This window comes from Lactuca virosa, chromosome 5 (genome assembly GCF_052849685.1).
Source record: "Lactuca virosa cultivar CGN04683 chromosome 5, Lactuca_virosa_CGN04683_v6, whole genome shotgun sequence".
NCBI lineage: Eukaryota > Viridiplantae > Streptophyta > Magnoliopsida > Asterales > Asteraceae > Lactuca > Lactuca virosa.
Genome location: NC_136430.1, coordinates 284,134,292 through 284,153,920, shown reverse-complemented (window position 1 = coordinate 284,153,920; position 19,629 = coordinate 284,134,292). Strand labels below are relative to the sequence as shown.

General features: G+C 38.7%; 2 protein-coding genes and 1 non-coding gene across 4 annotated transcripts in view; 2 read left to right on the top strand and 1 right to left on the bottom strand.

The window, feature by feature from the left end:
- The window catches only part of LOC145114409 (replication factor C subunit 4-like), a 56,852-nt gene extending 46,456 nt beyond the window's left edge, over positions 1-10,396 (top strand). The window contains exon 7 of one of the 2 annotated variants that reach the window (XM_079050407.1): positions 10,042-10,396. In XM_079050407.1, coding sequence (XP_078906533.1) covers positions 10,042-10,098 — 57 coding nt within the window. In that variant the 3' untranslated portion in view covers positions 10,099-10,396. Of the gene's footprint in view, positions 1-9,078; positions 9,232-10,041 lie in introns of those variants that run through there. The other variant, XM_079050408.1, reaches the window with a different exon arrangement.
- Positions 10,397-11,152: 756 nt separating this feature from the next.
- Positions 11,153-13,436, bottom strand: LOC145112845 (uncharacterized). Its single transcript, XM_079048970.1, has 4 exons — positions 13,237-13,436; positions 12,487-13,119; positions 11,346-12,378; positions 11,153-11,185 (listed from the first exon to the last, which is right to left on the bottom strand). Exons 1-4 carry the CDS (start codon positions 13,434-13,436, stop codon positions 11,153-11,155), a joined length of 1,899 nt encoding a protein of 632 aa, XP_078905096.1.
- On the top strand, positions 13,174-13,280 carry LOC145118340 (small nucleolar RNA R71). Its single transcript, XR_013713295.1, has one exon. It is a non-coding gene; the product is annotated as a small nucleolar RNA R71 (small nucleolar RNA).
- Positions 13,437-19,629: the final 6,193 nt, after the last annotated feature.

Sequence of the window (19,629 nt, the reverse complement as noted above, 5' to 3'; positions counted from 1 at the left end):
AGTAAGCCTAAAATTAGGATTCTAAATAACTAACATAACCAACCCCTACCCCACACTTAATTCATGCAATGTCCCCATTGCATGTTATGCATGATAAAGAACATAAAAGTAAAGAGAGAATTGGAACAAACTCCCCTGGGATAGCAGTCGCGAGGTTGATTTTCTTCATTGAAAGCTCCATCTTCAATTGACTTTAGACATGGGAACAGATCATCCATGTCTTGGGTGTCAAATCTCGTGTGGTACAGCTCCAAATATGCAGGAAAATAGTCTCGAAAATCTTCAGGAATTAATCTTCAAAGAATATGAGCAAAGCCCGTATCATATGTGGTCAAAATCCAAGTTTTGGTAGTGGAATATTGAGTGACTCGCCGAGTCACTACGGCTGCTCGGCGAGCAGAAGGGCTTTTAGCAGAAAATTCGTGGTATCGCAAGAGGACTCGCCGAGCCCAACTTATGTACTCGGCGAGTACAACGCTGAGTGATAAATAAATCTTCTACTTTTGAGTCCGTTTCTGATCTGATTGGGTATGGCAATTTAGTGTCTCTCCTTCATTTTTCTTCAATAAATAACACTCTTAAACCCTCTTTGATAACTGACTCGACCTTAAACTCAAAACTTGCACATTCTCATCTAGACCCGACCCTTACTCTAGCCCTGACATTTGAGACTCTTGCATGCATCCTAGCTTCAATCTGAAAAAATAAGAGCAAAAACAAGTGATAAAAAAAACAAACTCCTACTTTAACGTCCTAAAAGTTCAAAACCCACAAAACAAATAAAAACAGTTTTTAAACATCCAAATTAAAAACAAAACAAAACATCAATCTTCATCCTCCTCTTCGTTTCCTCCAGTTCCACTTCCACCAGCTTGGTTCCTTCTTGCTTGCACTCTCTCCTCCCAACTTGGCACATAGGGAAATCCGGGTCCGGGCCTTGGTGCGATATTCATTTGTTCAAATAAATAAACAAATGATTTGTTGTTCTAGTTCATGCTTCTTCCAAGGTCGTCCTGGTACCTTCTTGCCTCCATGTTGTACCAGTCCATGGATAACTCTTCATCCACCAGAACGACCGGTGGGTCTTCTCGGACGGGCTCTCTTCTTTTCCTTACCCTTCTTCCTGGCTCCTCGGGCTCTAACATTGCATCTGCATTCGGGATTCCAAAATGTCCCCCACTATAATCCTCAATGATCCTTTGCCTCCTGAATAATGTGGTGCTAAACGGAGGAGAAGGAATCATTGTCAATACCCTTGCTGCACCTTGATCCAAGATCCCATACGACCTCGCCAGCTTCGTAACAAACATGCCCCCGTTGATTTTGGAAGTGATCCACTCCTTAACCGCCCCCTCTGCTAAATATTTTTCTAAACAATATGGCAAATTACAGAAAACATCGGGAGTGATAATGCTCCACATGTAGAAAATGTCAAGAGTAGGGACCTTATCATCATCCTTTCGAATGTTAATAGTACTTGCGATTAGACGATGTATTAGGCAATGAATTGGGGAACAGATACTCCCCTCTTGAGCAGACGATGGAATGTAGACCCGGTTGGCAATTGTGTTCCACCAAGTAGATGCAACCACCTCTTCGGGCAAGTTCTTGTAACAATGTTCCAAGAATGTTTCAAAGTTTTCAGACATGATCACATTTTGATCATAAATTCCCAATCTACATGCGAGCTCCGCCATGCTGCACTGGCGCACTTCTCCTTGAAGACAAAATGTAATAACATTTGGACTATAATAATCATCACCGCCTCGGAAGGAGATGGTAGCAAAGAATTCCCAGCAGATTTCTTGGTAAACTGGCTCTTGAATCTTGAACAATCGACTCCAACCGTCACAAACTCTTGTCATCCCATCATTTTCGAAAGACTTGACCAAATAAGGACTCAACTCTTCCTCCAACCCGGCTTGACCCATCCAATGCCAGTCGATTGCGTTGGGGACATAAATCTCCTTTCGTTTTAGTGTTTCCAGCTTGTTTTTCGTACGTGCGAGTGAAGATTTGGAGGTTATTTGAGGAAAATTCAGCCATGGGATGTCCCCATAACCGCCTCCCCTTGAACTTTGTCCACGCCTAGACATATTCTCTGCAAAATAAAACCAAGAACACCACAACTTAGTCCAGGGACTCGCCGAGTAGAAGTCCTGCTCGACGAGCAGGATGAACTGTGCGAGTCGGTCCGTGTTTTAATTCTGATTCAGGTGAAATCAACCATCCAAACACACAAATTAGTCCAGGGGTTTGTCTTGGTATGTCTATTAAGCATAAATTTGCAAGAAATTTCATCTAAAACAACCTAATTCATCCTAAAAATCAAAACCCTAGGATTGGAGTAAACCCCAAAATCGGATTTTTCATGGATTACAGCCACAAATCTACCCAAGACATGAACTTTAAACAAGATTAAGTGGGAAAAACGTTACCTTTTTGGTTGAAGATGCAAGGAACACAAGAAATTGAAGATGAAGACTTGAGAGAAGAAATGCCCATCGAGCGGCTGGTGGCTGCTTGTGAAATGGTGTTTTACCAATTAGGGTTAAAATCCCTTATTTATAGAATGTAAATTAAATATTTTTTTCGGGTAAATACATGTACTCGCCGAGTAGAAGTTCCTACTCGCCGAGCAGATACGCGAATCTGCATTTTTCGGGAATTTCCAAATGGACTCGCCGAGCAGCTATAGGGACTCGACGAGTTTTTCATCCTGTTTGATAAAATTTTGAGTTTTTCAATTATATGCCACCAACCCCACACCTGAACATTGCTTGCCCTCAAGCAATCATTTTAATCACGGAAGAAGATTGAAAATAGCAGTTCTAAAGAAAAAATGAAGGTAAAAAGAAAAAGAAAGGTAAAAAGAAAGCAAACTCTAAACTCGGGTTGCCTCCCGGAAGCGCTTCTTTTTAAGGAGTTATTAGCCGGACTCCTTCCCGCTTTAAGTTTCTGTAGTTCCTCCCAGAAGCAGCCCTTCTTAAAGTCCTTCATCTTTTGTGATTCCTTCTTCATATCTCTTCACTCTATGACCATTAACCTTGAAAGGGATTCCATCTTTTGATATAAGCTCAATAGCTCCATGTGGAAAAACTTGCTTCACTACAAATGGACCATCCCATCGTGTCCTTAGCTTGACCGGAAAAAGTTTTAACCTTGAATTGAAAAGTAACACCTTTTGTCCTTCATGAAGGTCCTAATTACCCTTTAATCTTTTGTCATGCCAATTCTTGGTCTTCTCTTTGCATATCAAGGAATTTGTGTAGGCCTCATTTCTAAGCTCTTCACGGGCATTCATTTGCAACAACCGGTTGGTACGAAGTTTAGCCAACTCAAAATTACACAGCTTTAAAGCCCAATAGGCTTTGTGTTCTATTTCAACCGGTAAATGACAATTCTTTCCATAAACTAGCATATATGGTGTAGTACCAATAGGTGTTTTGAAAGCTATTCGAAAGGCCCAAAGTGCATCAGTGCAGCATGGCGGAGCTCGCATGGAGATTGGGAATTTATGATCAAAATGTGATCATGTCTGAAAACTTTGAAACATTCTTGGAACATTGTCACAAGGACTTGCCCGAAGAGGTGATTGCATCTACTTGGTGGAACACAATAGCCAACCGGGTCTAAATTCCATCGTCTGCTCAAGAGGGGAGTATCTGTTCCCCAATCATCGCCTGATACATCGTCTAATCGCAAGTACTATTAACATGCGAAAGGGTGATGATAAGGTCCCTACTCTTGACATTTTCTACATGTGGAGCATTATCACTCCCGATGTTTTCTGTAATTTGCCATATTCTTTGGTAAAATATTTAGCAGAGGGGGCGGTTAAGGAGCGGATCACTTCCAGAATTAACGGGGGCATGTTTGTTACGAAGCTGGCGAGGTCGTATGGGATCTTGGATCAAGGTGCAGCAAGGGTATTGACAATGATTCCTTCTCCTCCGTTTAGCACCACATTATTCAGGAGGGAAAGGATCATTGAGGATTATGGTGGGGGACATTTTGGAATCCCGAATGCAGATGTAGTGTTAGACCCCGAGGAGCCAGGAAGAAGGGTAAGGCAAAGAAGAGAGCCCGTCCGAGAAGACCCACCGGTCATTCCAGTGGATGGAGAGTTACCCATGGACTGGTACAACATGGAGGCAAGAAGGTACCAGGACAACCTTGGAAGAAGCATGAACTAGAACAACAAATCATTTGTTTATTTATTTGAACAAATGAATATCGCACCAAGGCCCGGACCCAGATTTCCCTATGTGCCAAGTTGGGAGGAGAGAGTGCAAGCAAGAAGGAACCAAGCTGGTGGAAGTGGAACTGGAGGAAACGAAGAGGAAACGAAGAGGAGGATGAAGATTGATGTTTTGTTTTGTTTTTAATTTGGATGTTTGAAAACTGTTTTTATTTGTTTTGTGGGTTTTGAACTTTTAGGACGTTAAAGTAGGAGTTTGTTTTTTTTATCACTTGTGTTTGCTCTTATTTTTTCAGATTTAAGCTAGGATGCATGCAAGAGTCTCAAATGTCAAGGCTAGAGTAAGGGTCGGGTCTAGATGAGAATGTGCAAGTTTTTTGAGTTTAAGGTCGAGTCCGTTATCAAAGAGGGTTTAAGAGTGTTATTTATTGAAGAAAAATGAAGGAGAGACACTAAATTGTCATACCCAATCACATCAGAAACGGACTCAAAAGCAGAAGATTTATTTATCACTCAGCGTTGCACTCGCCGAGTGCATAAGTTGGGCTTGGCGAGTCCTCTTGCGATACCACAAATTTTCTGCTAAAAGCCCTTCTGCTCGCCGAGCAGCCGTAGTGAATCGGCGAGTCACTCAATATTCCACTACCAAAACTTGGATTTTGACCACATATGATACGGGCTTTGCTCATATTCTTTGAAGATTAATTCCTGAAGATTTTCGAGACTATTTTCCTACATATTTGGAGCTGTACCACACGAGATTTGACACCCAAGACATGGGTGAGCTGTTCCCATGTCTAAAGTCAATTGAAGATGGAGCTTTCAATGAAGAAAATTAACCTCATGACTGCTATCCCGGGGGAGTTTGTTCCAATTCACTCTTTACTTTTATGTTCTTTATCATGCATAACATGCAATGGGGACATTGCATGAATTAAGTGTGGGGTAGGGGGTTGGTTATGTTAGTTATTTAGAATCCTAATTTTAGGCTTACTTTTCAAAATTTTGCATTAAAATTGCAAGGACTTAATTTAGAAAATTTGGTAAAAAGCAATTAGTCATCATGCTAGTATTGTGTTTGATAATTTTATGAGGACCCAAATGTTTAGTTGAGCCTATATACGTTATAGTGCATTTGTGGCCCCCTTTATTCTAGTGAAATCATGGGACAAAAACACAACCTCGCTTAGTTTGAGGGACGCAATATGTTTAGCATCGTGTACCAGAAATTTTTGACAACCGTCAAATTCAAGTCAAAGTCAAAGTCAAAGTCAACAAGTCAAACCAGTCAAACTTTACTTGTACTCGTGTGTTAGAAAGTTATTCTATGTATAAAAATGTGCATCTTTATGTCAAAAATTCAAGTGTCTCGAAGAATCTATGTGTTAACAATGTAAAAACCCTAAAAAGGGAGTTAAACGCATCAAAACACGACTAAGGACCCTTTCGGGGACTTAAAACGATCATTAACGAAGCATAACGGGGTTCGCGAACCTTGCATTTGCGAGATTATGCGATAATAATGGCTAAGGTTAAATCTCTCCCAAATCTCTCTAAGTATGTGAAATCTCTCAAAGTATGTGAAATCTCTCCCAAATCTCTCCAAGTATGTGAAATCTCTCCCAAATCTCTGCAAGCATGTGAAATCTCTCCCAAATCTCTCTAAGTATGTGAAATCTCTCCCAAATATCTCCAAGTATGTGAAATCTCTCCCAAATCTCTCCAAGCAAGTGAAATCTCTCCCAAATCTCTCTAAGTATGTGAAATCTCTCCAAGTATGTGAAATCTCTCCCAAATCTCTCCAAGTATGTGAAATCTCTCCCAAATCTCTCTAAGTATGTGAAATCTCTCCAAGTATGTGAAATCTCTCCCAAATCTCTCCAAGTATGTGAAATCTCTCTAAGTATGTGAAATCTCTCCAAGTATGTGAAATCTCTCCCAAATCTCTCCAAGTATGTGAAATCTCTCCCAAATCTCTCCCAAAATCTCTCTCAAACTTTTTATAGTCATCCGGGTCATCCCGACCCTTAACTTGGTCAAAAATCACGCAAAACGGAAAGATTTCTCGAAAAACAGCCATATAGAACCGAAACTCCTCTTAGGAACCGAAACTCCTCTTAGGAACAGAAACCCCTTTTAGGAACCGAAACTCCTCTTAGGAACAGAAACCCCTCTTAGGAACCGAAACTCCTCTTAGGAGCCGAAAGTGTCAGAACCGAAAGTGTCAGAAGCTCCTCGGACCGAAGCCAGCAGCGAGGACCGAAGTTCGGCCCCCATGCGAGACCTCGGACCCTTGCACCCTCACTTCGGACCTTCGGCCTACTCTCGGTTCTTCCTTTCCCTACTCTCGGTTCTTCCTTTCCCTACTCTCGGTTCTTAGCTCCTTAGAGCCGAACCTCGCAGGTTCGGTCCCTAATGCCGGTTTTTGACTACTTTCGCCTCCTAAACCCGTTTTTGACGGGATTTTTTTCACCTAATTCATATTTTTATCATTTTTAACCCCCAGAACTATTATTTTAATTATTTTTCAAGGATTTATTAATTAAAAATCATTATTTTATAATAAGAAGAATATTCTACACCACAAGTGGGTCAAGTGTGCCCACTTGCCTCCTATGTGTCACTTTCTCACTGGTTCAACCTTATCCACATCACACAAACCAAGGCAAACATCCCTTCACTCTAGCCAGTTGCTCCAGCAACCCTCCATATAAGGAAATGCCTGAGATTTCCTTGATCATTTGCTTCACCATCAAACATTATACACTTTTAAACCATCAAGAGGGCCTCTTTTCTCTCAACTTTCAGCCACACTTTTGATGTATTCTCGAGTCATTTATTTACTTATTGGTAAGTATTTCCTTCTAACTCAAGTGTTATTATATGTTTTCATAACACTCTTGGATCAACGACTCATATCTTCACACAAAAAAAAAAATCGTTCTTAGGATCATCCAAAACTTCGTGTGTTCATCAAATGATCTAGACTTGAAACTCATCATCTTCAACCTTCCACTCTTCAAGAAATCACTCAAGGTGAGTTCATACCCCTACATTTTCTAGTTTTCTTCAGTTTTCAGAGGGGGGGGGGGGGGAATACAAGTTAAAACACCAAAACATATTCAAAACTTAACTTGACAGATTACAACAGAAAAGTTGTGACCTGTTCACGAACTGTTTTACCCAACTTAAACTTAATATCTTTCAAAACTGTTTAATATGCAACTAGTTCAGGTTTATACCTTTAAAATGACTACTTTCACATCTCCATATGATTTTTCTACGATTTATGGTGATTTTTACAAAACTGCCTATCATTTCAGAAACGAATTCGGACCACTCTGTGATTATGAACACTTTCACATAAGTTAGAGACTTCTAAAAATCATAATAAAAATTATGAGTAAACTAGACACATTTTCTAAACTCTCAGAGTTTACGGAGTTAGTTTTCGACTTCGTATGATTTTTCTATGATGATTTCAAAACCGTGCAGAAAGGATAAAAACTAGTTACATAGTTTACCATATTAACAACACTTTGTAGTATGTTGAGCAAAGTGAATAACGATAAGTTTCTCAATGTTTTGATGCATTCTTGTTAGTTTATCATCATGAACAGAAATTAGTCACTCATGTTAAGGTTTTTCCTCCATTCATTTCGAACACATATAATAAACTACATTAAGTATAGTTTATGAATTTTCGATAAAAGCATACTACATGGAAAAGGTTTTACTCTCAAAACAAATGGGTTTTTCATATACTACTTGATAAACTATAATAGTAATAGTTTATGGATTTATATCACAAATGTATTTTCATAAAAGGTGATTTCACTTCCTCCACGGAAGAGGTTTTATACTCAAAACTATATGTAAACTAGTTAACGTAAGTTGTGAGACATTCTCCTTCGGGGTACTCTTAAGTACCACAGAAAATCCTGAATTAGTTATAACCAGAGTCTCTTGTAAGGAGAGCATGATAATTGTGTATAGATCTATATTGGGATTGACAACCCACATCCATGCTGCTTGCATAAGTTCGATCGGCCGATCGGGGGTGACAAATGTCATTTCGTTTCCGACGCCTGAAGAACGTCGCAGCAGGTTATTCTGTCGTAGTATGGTTATAGCGACTCACATAGGGAGTTAACAATCTTTCAAGTTTACAGGAAAAATTCTAAAATGAAAAGGGATTTTACTTCTAAATTAAACGAGTTTATGCCGATTTAAACTCGCATGTATTACTTTAAGTATGGAAAAATACTTGTATATTTTCGGTCTTGACGTTTAAGACTATATGACTTTTTATAAGGAAAATATTGGATTTTCTTTGGAAATACATTACCATTATGAACATTATAAGTACAAAACACACACATATTCTCTGTCTTGACGTTTAAGACTACATGACTTTTTATAAGGAAAATATTAGATTTTCTTTGGAAACATATTTCTATCAAAACTACATTTCATCTAGAATTGTTAGACTTCAGCTATAATTGCTAAGTGTATATGCTAGAGTTATATAAGAGTCTAGTCGCAATCGACCTAGAATTGGTGGGCCCGCCTTACTTCCTGTTCCTTGTTTGGTTGTGGACCTAGGGCAGACCCATTATATTCGACAGTTTATTTAACTTAAATTTTATATAACTTATATACACTGGGTGATTGTAGAAGGAATTTGCAGGTCCTTCTAGGGTACATTATTGCATGACATAGGAGAGTTCATCTAGCGTTTAATAAAGAAAATATTGAATTTTCTGAAATCATACTCTATCGCTTTTTACAAGGAAAACGACTTCTTTCTCAAATAAAACTCTTATGAACTCACCAACTTAATTGTTGACACTTTTTCAAACTACTTGTATTCTCAGGAATTCAGTGAAACAGGAAATCAACCGCTTTTGAGGATGGGACGTTAAATCGTCAAACATTTCATTTTTGTCATCATAAGTGTAATTGATTGGAAACATGTAACACAAACTATTGTATAACTTTTTCAATTATATTTATGATGGTTGTATTTACTTTGGGCACTATTATACTCGTTGTTGTGATACTATACATGACGTCCTCCACCCCCCGACGTTTCCGCCATCCTTGGTTTGGGGGTGTGACAAAATTTATCCAGGAAAACTAATACTTTAACTAATAAAGGTTGAAGTGGAGCACCCTTGCTTAAGCATGTAGGTTTTGAGTGAGAAAAAAAAGTGTGTTACATGTGAAAAAAAGAGAGAATTACAAGAAAAAGTTGAAAGAGTTTTGGAGCTATTAAAGTGTAAATTTGAAGATCAAAATTCTAAAAAGTTCAAAAGTAGAAGATACCAAAAATCATAAAGGTGGTGAATTTCAAGAAATCAAGATCAAATATCCAAGAAGTGAAGAATTCCAAAAGAGCTCCATAGTGGTATCGAAAAATTGTAATTTTCTAGATTATGTATGCTCGGGTTGCTTGACCAAAAATACCTTGAGGTTAGGAAGTTTTCTGCGGATGGATTCGGAGGGATGCATAAAATGAGCATTGTTCAAAAGAAACGGGCGAATGTTTATGAGGATTGTGAGTATTTAGAATTGAGGGGGTCCTTAGGAAAATTTTTGACACAAATGCATGCGTTGCGGTCTTGGCATAATGGCTAGGTTTAATTGGGATTGTCTTATGTAATATATTAGTGTGCTAAAATTCAGTTTTGCTTGAGGGCAAGCAAAAGTCAAGTGTGGGGTATTTTGATATGTGCATATTTAGCTATATATTTAGTATAGATTTTTATTATTTATTGGCTAATTATTTTCAATTTATGGACAAAAGGTGCTTAATTGTGTTTAAATTGTATTTTCAGTCCAAAAGATATGCTCGGAAGCAAAAGGATGCAGGAGATGTATTTGGAAGCTCGTGAATTAAAGAAAGAAGAAAAAGAGCCAAAATCCTGAAGTACTCGGCGAGTAGGGACGTCTACTCGACGAGTAGGCACGAATGTTCGCGAAGTAAAACACGAAGTCCTTGCCGTACACGGATTCTTCGAGGGGACTCGGCAAGTCGGTTGGTTACTCGACAAGTAGCCTCTGTTTTCTGAAAACTATAAATAGAGGTGAATTCTGAGTCCAAAACTCCCTCTGGCTTTTTGGAAGATTACTTGGCGACTAAGGCAACATAAGTTTACTTTTCCACTTTATCTTTGAATAGAAGCATGTTTGGATTGATTGAATTCGTTTTTAGGTGTTTATCTGATGTAATTATGAACTAATTTCATTAGTTTCTATTTAGGGTAGATAAGTTTGCTCCTATGGATTAATTTATGTTTGGATTGATTGTTATTTGGTGAATTTTTGTTAAATTAAGCTTGTTAAAGACCCTTATGCATTAACCATAACTATTTGTGTTAATTGCTAAGTAATTAAGCTGCATGAACATCTCTTAATTGCTTATCTCATGTGATTTATGTGAACACATTGTTATGTGCCTAGGAATAGTGAATGTGAAACTAGGATTAACTAGAGAATGGGTAAATTAATGTGTGAGTTTGTTTGATAAACCATCAACAAGGGGTTAATTGAATTACTAATTTAATTAGCTAATTACAAGTCTTATTTAATATGAATAATTAAACTAGGAAATTCATTAGTTTAGTCACTTGATCACTGCTTAAATTAATTTGTTTTCTAAGGATTGGTAATAGCGGATGTGAATCTAATCACTTTAGTCGGTAGCCAATAACAATTAATCCATTGCATTGCCATAAAATTAACCATAGGATTAAATGAATCGAACCTTTCAGAAACCCTTTTGATTATTGAATTTAGTTGATTTTTACTTGCTTTTAGCTGTTAGTTATGTGTTAGTTAAGTTTCTAGTCTTGCAAAACTAGAGAAAACCCTTCTATTTTACTAATTGTTTTAGATAATTCTAGTAGTTAGATTAATTTCCGTTCCCTGAGTTCGACACCCTGCTTGCTAGTTTATACCACCAATTGACAGGTCCACTGCCTTTTGTGTATCAAATTCATAATTAAAAGTAGGATAAAACCAGTGCATTTTTATACACATCAAGTAGGATAAAACCAGTGAGGGGACTCGTCGAGTCCTGGGTAAAATTCGCCACTGATCGGGCTTCTTCGAATGGACTCGTCGAGTTGGTCGAGGATACTCGACGAGTAGGGTGTTCTGCACTTCTGATCAGATCATTATATTCAGCTTCCTCGAGCAGTCTCTCTATTTCCAGCAGGTCTCTTTCAGCATCAAATTCTTCTTCAAATGTGACGGTGGACTTGTTTGGCTTATCTTTATTCCATTCCTCCATTAGCTCTTCCAACATATCAACCGAGAATGTCGTATCATCACTATTCCTTGCATGCTTCATGGCTTGATCAACTCCAAAAGTCACTGATTCGTCTCCCACCCGAAGAGTAAGTTTAGAATCTCGCATGTCAACTATAGCACTCGCGGTGTTTAGGAAAGGTTTTCCAAGTATGATCGGGACTTGAGGGTCTGCTTCCATATCTAATACTATGAAGTCCGCGGGGAAAACGAACTTATCAACCTTCACCAATAGATCTTCGCATATTCCCCTTGGGAATGTGACCGTTTTATTTGCTAGGTGAATTGCCATCCGAATGGGCCTTGGCTTCGGAAGATCTAACTTCTTGAAGAATGAGTACGACATGAGATTTACACTTGCCCCCGAATCCGCTAATGCATAAATGGTAGTTAAGTTCCCGAATTGACAATGCAAGGTTAAGCTTCCTGGATCACCCTTCTTCTTATGTAGTTTATTCAACATGGCAGCTGAATAGTTCTCATTTAGGACCACTTTCTTCACTTCTTCCATCTTTTTTCTATTCGTTAGAAGCTCCTTGAGAAATTGTGCGTATTTGGGCATTTGTGCAACCGCCTCTATGAATTGCATATTAATTTGAAGAGCCTTTATGTGTTCCAGAAACTTCTGGTAGTCAACTTCATTCTTTTCTTGTCTAGCTCGGGCTGGATATGGCAGTGGAGGCTGATATGGCTTCACAGGAGGGTTTTTGTTCAGTTCAGGTGGGGGACTCGTCGAGTCTGTAAGGTCGAATCGGCGAGTCGGATCGGGAATTTGTGATTCTTCATTTTCTGCTTCTTCCTCTTGCACCAGCTTAGGATCTTCTTGCTGAATAGGGGCCAGAGGAGTTATAATCTTCCCACTCCTAGTCGTCACGATATTTATATGTGCACCTTTTGTATTACTTTCGGTATTACTAGGAAGTCCACCCGGTCGTCTCTCATTCACTTGTTGTGCAAGTTGGCCCAACTACTTTTCTATGTTGAGAATAGATGCTTGCTGATTCCTAAGCATAGCTTGTTGATCTTTCATCATAATTTGGTGTTCTCTCAACATATTTTGTTGATCTTTGATTGCAGCATCGGTATTACTATGTCTTTTCTCGGACGCGGCTACGAATCTTGTAAGCATATCTTCCAAATCTGATTTCTTTTCATACGCCGGTTCCTCCTTTTGATAAAAGCCTCTATTTTTTTGCTTATATTTTTCCTCCCTTGTCTTTTTATACTCTTCATATGGTAGCCATTCTTTCTTGGGTTTTCGCCAATTGTCATCATACCTATCACCACTTGAATAGCACACTTGCACTTTCCGGTTCCCGTTTTCATCAAGGTCACAATCTTTAGTAAGGTGGGGCCCTCTACAATTTTCACATCCCACTCTAATGGCATGGATGGATTGGTCCATCTTAGTCATTCTTCGGTCCATGCTTTCCAATTTTGCCATCATTTCCGCCATGTCATCGGTAATAGAATTCACCGCCCCTCGAGTTAAGTCATTCCTTGGGTTGTGACATTCTCTAGAGTGTTTAGAGAATTCTTCAATTAGAGCCTTTATCACTGGGGGTACTTTCTTTGTGAGTGGTCCTTGCGAATCAAGGAGTTGCCTGGTTGTCACATTTACTCCATCATAGAAAATGGAGACTTCTTGTTGGCTGTTTAGATCGTGATGTGGGCAATTTCTCAGTAAACCCTTGTATCTTTCCCATGCTTCATAAAGTGACTCTCCAGCTTGTTGTTCAAAATTGGCAATAGCTTTCTTCAATTTGGCTATCTTTGAGGGAGGGCAAAATTGGTCTATAAATTCTTCTTTCATTTTAGTCCAAGTAGTGACGGATCCTGGAGGGAGTGATTTCAGCCAATCTTTCGCGGCTCCCTTGAATGTGACTGGTAGCATACGTAGCAAAATAGTGTCACGAGCCATGATAGTTTATTTTATTTACTTCTTTTTATAGTTTATTTTAACATATTTCATTCATAATTTAGATAATTTCCATGCATATTTTCCTTTTGTTATTTTATGGCCAATTTCGGGTACTTTCTAGTTTTGTGAGCTTTATTGCAGAATTCATGGAGACTAGTGGAGCGGGAATGTTCGGGACGTATGGAAAGCAATTGGAATAAGAGGACGTCGAGGATTTTGGGCTTGATGGGTAGTGGAGATGATGCATGGAGTGAGCTTGATGATTATTTGAAGGCTTGGAGAGAAATAAACTTTAAATTTGCAAGATGCGGGGGAATATTCAAGCGTGCGTAGATTATTAATCAGGCAAGTTCACGAGCTTTGGAGGATTTGGAGAAGTCAAATTGGGCTTAAAATGAAGAAAACTTGAAGAAAAATGGGCTAGGAGCTGATTGGACTCGAACTAGGCCAAGTGGGCTAAGCTATGGATGCCCAAACCTCAAAGATGCTACATCCAGGGACCACCTGCGCAACCCACCCGCGCAACAGCACGCGGGTCGCGCAACCCTCTGTAGGGGCAATTCCGGAAATTCTTGTTTTGATCTATATGAGGAAGTTTGGTGTGCCACTTTTCTCAACTCTTAGACATCCGATTTTTGAGCATTCTCTCTGGAGTTTTGAAGATTTTTGAAGGCCAAGAACACCTCAAGAACATCATCTTTTCACCTCTTGATTCTTGTTTAATGTTTGGTACAATCTTCTCTAACTTTGTTTCTTTGAGTTTAGCCATGCTTGGCTAAACTAATCTTGGTTGACTTTTGTTGAATCCTTTGAACTTTTGTTGAATGTTGAAGAATCCATGAACATGTTCTTAAATCTTTATGGGAATGTTTTGTGTTTTAACATCTTATCACTACTTGTATGTTTTTATTCATGAGTTTAAATGTGTTTGTGGTGATTAGTTGGCTAATTTCTTGATTAAGTAAAGGATCCTCAAATTAACAAGCAACAAATGATTTTTGTATTGTTTTTGCTTCACACAATCATAAAAACATTTTCTCCAACATGGTAGTGAAAGCATTTGACTCCTCTTGGATTTGGTGACTTTTTGGTTCTTAATGCTAGTTGACTTTCACTAATTACATGCTTAATGGAAATTGTGACTTTGTCTAAGGAAATTGTTATGAGCTTCTCTAACCATTTCAACAACTAAGAAAAGTCTAGGTAATCTCAAGCTCCTTGGATTACTATAGCCAAATTAAGGGTTTAAATCAAGTATTGCACCATTGGATTCTAATGATATGTTCATCAAAAGTCAAAGTGAGGAAACCTTAAGTCAACCATCTTTCTCTTATTGATTTCACATCAAATTCTTATTTTTGCCAAATTGTTCATTTAAGTTCTAGTTTAATTCTAGTTTTAATTAAAGTATTTCAAAAAGATCAAAACCCCCATTTTTATTTTATTGTCATTTTACAAGTACTTTTGCAAAGAGATTTCCCATAGAGTTATAAATTGAACCAATCTCCGTGGATCGACCCCTTTACCACTATACACTATTTTAGTGTAAAAGATTTAGGGTTATTTAGTTTTGTTGGCCTCGACAACCACCAAATTTTGGCGCCGTTGTCGGGGATTGGTTTATTTTTAATCAGTTTGTTTCTCTATGCCTAGATCTCATTGTGCAGGTACTCTAGTTTAATACTCAAAAATTAAAAAAAAAAAAGTATGGTTCGAAAATGAACACTCCTTGCATTCAAGATAAACTTACTGAGCTAGCTCAGTTAGTTATGATGATTGAACGTGACCAAAGTGTGCAACACATGCCTCTTATTTGTGATTTTTGCACGGTAAATGGACATCATTCCGACATGTGTCCATATTTACATGGAGAATGGGAAGAAGTGCAAGATAAGGGAAGCTACTACCGGTCAAACCAATGGAGTTATGATCAACCTCAACATGATCAATGGTGGGACAACAACCAAGTTTGGGGAAATAACCAATACCAAAACCCATACCAAACATGGGGAAATAACCAATACCAACCAACTCCACAGTTCCAAGAACCCTATCCTTACCCTCCTCAACAAACTGAAACGCCAAGCATGTCCTTAGAGGACATTGTGAAAAGCATTGCCACTTCTACCCAAATTTTCCAGGAAAGAACCCAAGTTAGTCTTAAAAGCTTAGAGCAAAAAATAACACAAATTGCTCAATCAATGAGTATAATGGAAGCTCAATACAATGTACCAACTGAAGAGAGCCCATCGCATAGCGCATGTTCCATTCCATTGAAAGATGATAAAAGTTTTGATGGCCCAAGAGTGTTATATGAAGAAGAGGAAGAAGGAGAAGTGGAAGAGGCTGTCAAAGAGGAGGAAGAAATTGAGAATGTTGTCAATGAAACTGTAAAGGAAGTAATAGAGGTTAACAAAAGAGAGGTTGAGCCACCCACTACCATTGAGAAACTAACTCCAGTGGTAGAACAACCACAAGATCCAAAAACGATAAATATGTCGGACCGTTCGAAGGATACGTATCTCGAGAAAGAAGACGCCCAACCGGTCACCTACTCACCACCATGTCAAATAGGGAAGAGTTGGTCACCTTAATGAGCAAGAACAAGAAAGAATATGGTTGGATGATTGTAATTATCAAAGGTCTAAGTCCGGTATGGTTCTCCCGTAAAAAGAAAGTCAAATACAAGAAAAGAGTCCCAATGGAGGTGTGGAAATTAAAAAATGTCGACACAGGGAAAATTTGCAAGGTTAATGGACATCGATTGAAGCCATTCAATGAAGTTTTTGATTCAAATGTCCAAGATGTCGTCCATTTGGACGCCCCAAAGTGTTAAAGTGAAGTTTGGAGGCGTCTCGCCAAAGACGTTAAAGAAGGGCATTTTTGGAAAGCATTGTGCTTTCGTTTCTTTAAATTCGAATAAATATGTTTTGAAGATGTTTTGATGTTTCTTTTGGAGTTATCTTTGAGGAATTAAGTGTTTCCATATGTTCGGGGCCTTCCAATCCAAGAAAATGCGAAGAAACGAAGAAAAAGAAGCAAAAATGAAGATCAGGATCAGGAGGTTGCGCGACCCGCGTGCTGTTGCGCGGGTGGTCTGCGCGGCCAGACTCAAGCATGCAACATTGGCCGAAGCCTTAACTGCATGGTCTGCGCGACCCGCATGCATCTCTGCGCGACCCGCGCACCGAGCTGGGCCATTTTTGACGATTGTTGACCATCTTTGACCAGATCTTTAAGTGGGTTGACTTGTTGACTTCCGTTGACCATATGACTTATGAATGCAACCTTCTCCTTCATTTATCCCTTGTGTTCATCAAGTTCTTGACCTCCCACTCCATTCCTCTCAAGAACATAACCTTCCAATACCCACCTCGCCGAAAAAATCAAGATTGTCGGAGTTCTACCGGTCGGAATTTCACGAAACCACCGCTACAGACACTTTCCGCCTCCTGATCCTCCGATTTAGGTCATTTCTACCCTTACCTTAAGCATTGAGGACAATGTTTGTTCTTAAGCTTGGGGTGGGGCATTTCCTTTTCCTTTTACTTTTTCATGCATTTTTTTTAATTAGGTTGCATAACATTTTAGTTTTATGCTAATTTGCATTCATTTTTTTTATTTTATAAATTCCAAAAAGATTTTATTTTCATCTTTTCTACTTTTTATTGCATAACATTTAGCTTAGGGCATTAGCATTAATGCATTTTTGTTATCTGTTTATTCTCACCCCCCTTGGATACCATGGAACATGTTCACAGTTATTGTATCATTATTGGTCCAGGATCTTGTTGTAATCTCACCCATCGAACCGGGACCACTAGCTGCAGTTTGGGACTTCATACTTGGGATCAGATGCTGGAAGCTTAAAGGGGTAAGTGATCATGGTCAGGTAGTTTCATGAAGAATTATGCATGCAATACTAACAACTGTAGGATATACTATAGCAATGGATGTTTTTAGCCTTGCGGTCAATACCGCCGAGAGGATCACACTTGATCATGTTTGAACCGTTAGGATGAAGCACTGGTGCTTGTCCCCGAGTAGAATCCATATCCGGTCTCTTTACATCACCATATCTTTTTCGCGATTTTTTAGGATTTTAGAGAGTCTTTTAGCCCACATTAGGGCATTTTCTTTATTTATGGAAAATCAAAAGTTTGAAAAGGAGCTTGCACATTTACGCTCCACACATGGTCATTTTCACACTTAGACCATTCGGATTATTATTTTTACCCCCCTCGGTTCCACTTACATAATTTTGGGAACCAAATTTTGAGTCAAAAGTTTTCTTGATAAAAGCAAAAATTCAATATGTTAGTTTAAAAAAAAATCAAACAAAGAAATCTCAAAAAAAAAAAAATCTTAGATAGGTGACTGGTTCAATTATTGAACAAATTTCCCTACATTTTGGTCACCCGGCGTTTGATATTCTTTTATTTAGGATTGTCTTATTGTATATAGATCGAGTTGTTGTTTTTCGCAAATTGGTGATGTTAGAGAGACTGTTGAGTCGGATACTACGGGAGGTTTGGGTCAACACTAAGTGAACTGATTCCTACAACGGTGCCCGAGCGACTAAAACCAATCACACTTGAGAGTGGCCGACAAACGTGAGGTCAGAGTGTACACTTAAAGAAGAGCTCCACACGAGCCCATCCAGCTGCTTTCTCCCTACTACAGATGTTCTTCATTGTATGCATGTTCCATTGGGGCTGCGACTGACCATCCCTCCTTACTCACCTAGAGGAGTTGTCATAACTGTGGTTTATGGTTCCATTGTCATCGGATGAAAAATTCATGAGATAACAGCGAGATCAATTCTGACCATGTTGACTAATGGTGATCAGGTTCTATGGTTCTATCCATTCTTTTTATTTCCCTTAGGATAGTTCATCCCAAGTTCATTTTAGTCTTGTCTTACTTGAGGACAAGTAAGGTTTAAGCTTGGGGTGATTTGATAGTTTATTTTATTTACTTCTTTTTATAGTTTATTTTAACATATTTCATTCATAATTTAGATAATTTCCATGCATATTTTCCTTTTTGTTATTTTATGGCCAATTTCGGGTACTTTCTAGTTTTGTGAGCTTTATTGCAGAATTCATGGAGACTAGTGGAGCGGGAATGTTCGGGATGTATGGAAAGCAATTGGAATAAGAGGAAGTCGAGGATTTTGGGCTTGATGGGTAGTGGATATGATGCATGGAGTGAGCTTGATGATTATTTGAAGGCTTGGAGAGAAATAAACTTTAAATTTGCAAGATGCGGGGGAATATTCAAGCGTGCGTAGATTATTAATCGGGCGAGTTCACGAGCTTTGGAGGATTTGGAGAAGTCAAATTGGGCTTAAAATGAAGAAAACTTGAAGAAAAATGGGCTAGGAGCTGATTGGACTCGAACTGGGCCAAGTGGGCTAAGCTATGGATGCCCAAACCTCAAAGATGCTACATCCAGGGACCACCTGCGCAACCCACCCGCGCAACAGCACGCGGGTCGCGCAACCCTCTGTAGGGGCAATTCCGGAAATTCTTGTTTTGATCTATATGAGGAAGTTTGGTGTGCCACTTTTCTCAACTCTTAGACATCCGATTTTTGAGCATTCTCTCTGGAGTTTTGAAGATTTTTGAAGGCCAAGAACACCTCAAGAACATCATCTTTTCACCTCTTGATTCTTGTTTAATGTTTGGTACAATCTTCTCTAACTTTGTTTCTTTGAGTTTAGCCATGCTTGGCTAAACTAATCTTGGTTGACTTTTGTTGAATCCTTTGAACTTTTGTTGAATGTTGAAGAATCCATGAACATGTTCTTAAATCTTTATGGGAATGTTTTGTGTTTTAACATCTTATCACTACTTGTATGTTTTTATTCATGAGTTTAAATGTGTTTGTGGTGATTAGTTGGCTAATTTCTTGATTAAGTAAAGGATCCTCAAATTAACAAGCAACAAATGATTTTTGTATTGTTTTTGCTTCACACAATCATAAAAACATTTTCTCCAACATGGTAGTGAAAGCATTTGACTCCTCTTGGATTTGGTGACTTTTTGGTTCTTAATGCTAGTTGACTTTCTCTAATTACATGCTTAATGGAAATTGTGACTTTGACTAAGGAAATTGTTATGAGCTTCTCTAACCATTTCAACAACTAAGAAAAGTCTATGTAATCTCAAGCTCCTTGGATTACTATAGC

Bases quoted from the DNA above. Each gene is read 5' to 3' on its own strand.
- LOC145112845 (XM_079048970.1), bottom strand. From the start codon at position 13,436: ATGGCTCGTGACACTATTTTGCTACGTATGCTACCAGTCACATTCAAG. The intron at 12,379-12,486 runs GTAGTTGGGCCA...CGTGACGACTAG, and splicing joins TCTATTCTCAACATAGAAAA to GAGTGGGAAGATTATAACTC. The intron at 11,186-11,345 runs GTATCCTCGACC...GATACACAAAAG, and splicing joins CAGAACACCCTACTCGTCGA to GCAGTGGACCTGTCAATTGG.